At 44.0% G+C, this 3,697-nt stretch overlaps 1 protein-coding gene across 2 annotated transcripts; it reads right to left on the reverse strand.

Moving 5' to 3' along the window:
- Positions 1–255: 255 nt before the first annotated feature.
- LOC123080630 (uncharacterized) lies at positions 256–3,365 on the reverse strand. 2 transcript variants are annotated; one of them, XM_044503560.1, is made up of 7 exons: positions 3,100–3,365; positions 2,972–3,018; positions 2,702–2,849; positions 2,303–2,418; positions 1,163–2,014; positions 876–1,037; positions 256–778 (listed from the first exon to the last, which is right to left on the reverse strand). In XM_044503560.1, exons 3-7 carry the CDS (start codon positions 2,838–2,840, stop codon positions 359–361), a joined length of 1,689 nt encoding a protein of 562 aa, XP_044359495.1. In that variant the 5' UTR covers positions 2,841–2,849; positions 2,972–3,018; positions 3,100–3,365; the 3' UTR covers positions 256–358. The 2 variants fall into 2 exon arrangements, with proteins under 2 accessions (XP_044359495.1, XP_044359493.1); XM_044503558.1 differs by having other exon boundaries at positions 2,702–3,018.
- Positions 3,366–3,697: the final 332 nt, after the last annotated feature.

Here is a 3,697-nt window from a genome sequence, read left to right on the forward strand (position 1 = left end):
GCGTGCTTCTTCTCGTTCTGGGCCGTGCGGTAGATCATCAAGACTTGTATGCACATGTGCTATCCAGCTGAAGAAGGCAACTGAAAAAGGAGGCTCGCCCCCCATCCACTAGCAATACCATCGTTTAGCACATCAGCACCTTCAAGATATACAAAAACCATACAACTAAACTAGACTGCAGAAATGTAAATATGTACCTTAAATACATAAACTGACTTTATAAAATATACGGTTTCATGTGTGCTATAGTTGAGATGCATAAAAAAGATCTATTTATGGGCACCGAGATTAAACATGCGATATTGGCGGAATTCCCTGGGAGTCTAGACAAAGATAAACCACCCTGACATAGATAGATCTACCGGCTGCCGGTATGGTACCGGCATCGACTACAGGGCCCCATGAGCTCAAATTGAACAGCCAATGGAACTCTCCCAGCTATGTATCTACCAACAGTCTTCACAGCTCTATGAGCTTCGTCAACACCTCTCTTGCTCATCGGCCAGCATTTGGCAATCCTACTTGAGGTAGTGCATTTGCCAATGGTACCAGGCCCTTGAATACACCTATTGTAGTCATAGGTTGTGTCCAGCGTCAAGCGCTCAAGCGAGTGTGTGCTCTCAAGGATGTGAACCGTGAGCTCAACCAGGCTCTTGGCTGAACAGAATCCCGTGATCGTCATGTGTCTGAGGCGGTTATGCGACAAGTCCAGCTTCTGCCTCGGGCATTCGTAATTATCTCCAACAACAGGATAGTGTTTCATGACATACTCATTTACCTGCATATATATATGTAGGATTAACATCAAATGTCAATGTCGAAGTGTAATACGGTAATACCATAGATACATCTGAGAGATATGGATAGTGACTTACGTGTAGGGTGAAAGACTCCAAGGCAGGAGAAGCATCAAGAAAAGAAACCAAAGAAAAGAAGTCATAGCTTGGAGGGGAGCCTTTGGGGAGGACTGCTCTGAGTCTAATTTCCAAGTTCTTGAGGTGGGGTAGCTTGGATTGTAGCAACGGAGTGTTGGCATTCTGAAAAAACGATAAATTCCAAGATTAATCATGTGTTCTTGCATCAAACTACTCCTATACACTGTTCCCTATATACTTGAATGGTCCCAATAATTTGATCATTATAAGATGGTAAATGCACATACCTCGCTACGACCAACCAAAATAAGACTCTCAACATTCCGTGCGATGGACGGAAGACTAGTGCGAGCATAAAAAAGAACACCAGACGAGCGTGCAGATGATAACTGTACATGCTTAAGTTGAGAACAATTTCTCACGTAGATTTCTGGCAAAGCGCTGTCATAGTTAAAATAGCAGAGGTTTGGAGCATCAATCTCTACAACCCGCAGCATGTTGCAAAGTTGAACATCAAGTATCTTGAGATGCTGCATCGTACAAGGTATTTTCAAGCAAATTATCCCATGGCATGCGAATATTCTGAGCTCCTCTAGGGTAGAAGATTTTGAAAACAAGTGCTCCAATCCTTCCTCGGTAGTGTGGACAAAAGACAATCTTACAGTTTTCAACCTTGCCAAGGAGCCAAGTGTTGATGTGGGATGAAAAGTGCAAGAGCCGATTTTAAGAAACTGAATTGAACTTGCAGCTCCCTCATCAGACAAAACTGAACACGGGAATTTGTAAATTTTCTTCATGGATAAAGGCATCTCCAAGTAAAGATCTTTAAACCCAGACTTAACGGTTCTTCGGAGCCACCTGTCCAGGTAGGAGGCTTTGATATTGGTGCAAGGGGTAAGAATAAGGTTAAGTGTCTCCACCTTCACCCCTTTGTCATGATGGTTTTTAAGAATTTTGTCAACTTTGTCAATGAGATAGATTTTTCTTTCCTCAAATTCTATGTGATTCAACCCAAGCGCACAGTCGTTGAGTATGAGTTTGGAATAGCATCTCCATGAACGCAGAAATGCATGAGACACACAGGCAGCACAAGCAGCGTCTTGTATTGGTAAGAGAGAATGTATACGATGTAAGATGTCCTGCAAAAACAAGGTTCATCAGTTATACTGTAGTAGTATCTATAGCTGGCTGCAATAATAAATCTAATCAAAGACCAGTAAAGTAATGAATGAAGATGACAATGCATCAATAGAGCCAAGTAAATGTAAATATCGTTGGAGGAGCACGGGCAAACAGTCGGTTTGTTCTTTTTCCTATCGTCAAAGTTGTATGCCCAAATGTAATAATAATACGTATTCTTGTGCCAGCAGTTATGATAAAGAATTACTTGTATCTGAATACTTTGTTGACAGCAAAGCAAAACATACCTCCGGTAGTTTGTCAAAAAGAGTTTGTTGTTTCATATTCTCAGCAACTTGAGGAATATCAGTACCAGCGTGATGATGGTTTATTTGAGCCGACGAAGCCTTTGATCCACTAGTATCTGCAATACAGCAGAGAAGGTAATAATATGTCACAATTTTACTCAAGCAACTCGGAGAAGATAAGGTAAAATAGTCGGTCCGGCTATAAAGAGTCAATAATCTGAAAAAATTGTTTACATGAGCTCTTAGAGAGCTATATATATTTTTCTTTTTACATTCATTCACATAAAAGAGTATAGTAGTAGCACGTACGCTAACCCGAGCATCCATTGAGGATGGTTGAAACTGTTTGGGATATACATACATACAGTAAGAAGAAATAACCGAGGAGAGTATACGTACTTGCAGCAGCCGTATGACGTTTCCGCAGCCAACAACACCGATGCCGATGCCGATGCCGTGTCGTGTGCACCGCGTCGAGGATCGCCACGGATCGAGATGGGAAAAAACATAGGTGCCGACGACGACGAGGGGGCGACATGGATGGAGGCTGGAGGAGAGAGAGACCGCGGCGGGTGTGGGTTAGGCTTGAGGAAGGAGGTCGCGGTGAGAGAGTTCTGGCGCGGCGACGGCGGAAATTAAGGATCCGCCGACCGCCGCTCTATCTTTTACCTTTACGTATCCGCCCAACGCCCGACCTGCCTGACTGGTATTGTCCCCTAGGCCCAACAGCAACAGCCCAGTTAAAAGATGGATCGCTGAAGGTAAAAATAAATAAAGACAATCGAACTCTACTCAACTGGGCGCCTCGCGAGCGGACGGAGTCGGACGGCGAGTCGGTGTTGCCGCGCTGGGCTGACCGGCTGAGCAAGGGGCGACGAGCGACGCGGCGGCCGGCGGCCTTGGCTGTGGCTTGGGAGGGCAGCCAGATTTGCCAGTTTCTATTACCTCCGTTCCCCCAAACAGAGATGTATGTAGACACTCATAATGGGGATTGAATTTACCCCCGTTCCTCTAGTTGAACGATTTAGTTACATCCGAATTGCTTTCAGAATTTGCTTTATGGGAACTTCTGATTGAAATTGAATTTATTCATATCTCGCGCCAATTTTCTTTGCTTGATTAGGATGGACATATGGTTCATCAAAATAGGCTATTGTCCCACTAAAAAAACTAGGCCAGTGTGTCTCTCCATCATCTTCTTATAAGTTTACACACTGAAGGCCCCCCCTATGTCAGAATCCTGGCTCCGTCCCTGCCTAGAAATATGATGGTTATACTTTGGGCCCTGTCCATACACCTAAATTAAATAAACAGGGGGTCAATAAAGAAGGGAAGAAAACCGACCCACCATGAACTTCCTATTTTGCCAGCTGCAAATCCACACAAAAGAAGACA

This window comes from Triticum aestivum, chromosome 3D (assembly GCF_018294505.1).
Source record: "Triticum aestivum cultivar Chinese Spring chromosome 3D, IWGSC CS RefSeq v2.1, whole genome shotgun sequence".
Taxonomy (NCBI): domain Eukaryota; kingdom Viridiplantae; phylum Streptophyta; class Magnoliopsida; order Poales; family Poaceae; genus Triticum; species Triticum aestivum.

Bases quoted from the DNA above. Each gene is read 5' to 3' on its own strand.
- LOC123080630 (XM_044503560.1), bottom strand. From the start codon at position 2,840: ATGTCGCCCCCTCGTCGTCGTCGGCACCTATGTTTTTTCCCATCTCGA. The intron at 2,419-2,701 runs GTACGTATACTC...GCTGTATTGCAG, and splicing joins ACGTCATACGGCTGCTGCAA to ATACTAGTGGATCAAAGGCT. The intron at 2,015-2,302 runs GTATGTTTTGCT...TTGTTTTTGCAG, and splicing joins TTTTTGACAAACTACCGGAG to GACATCTTACATCGTATACA.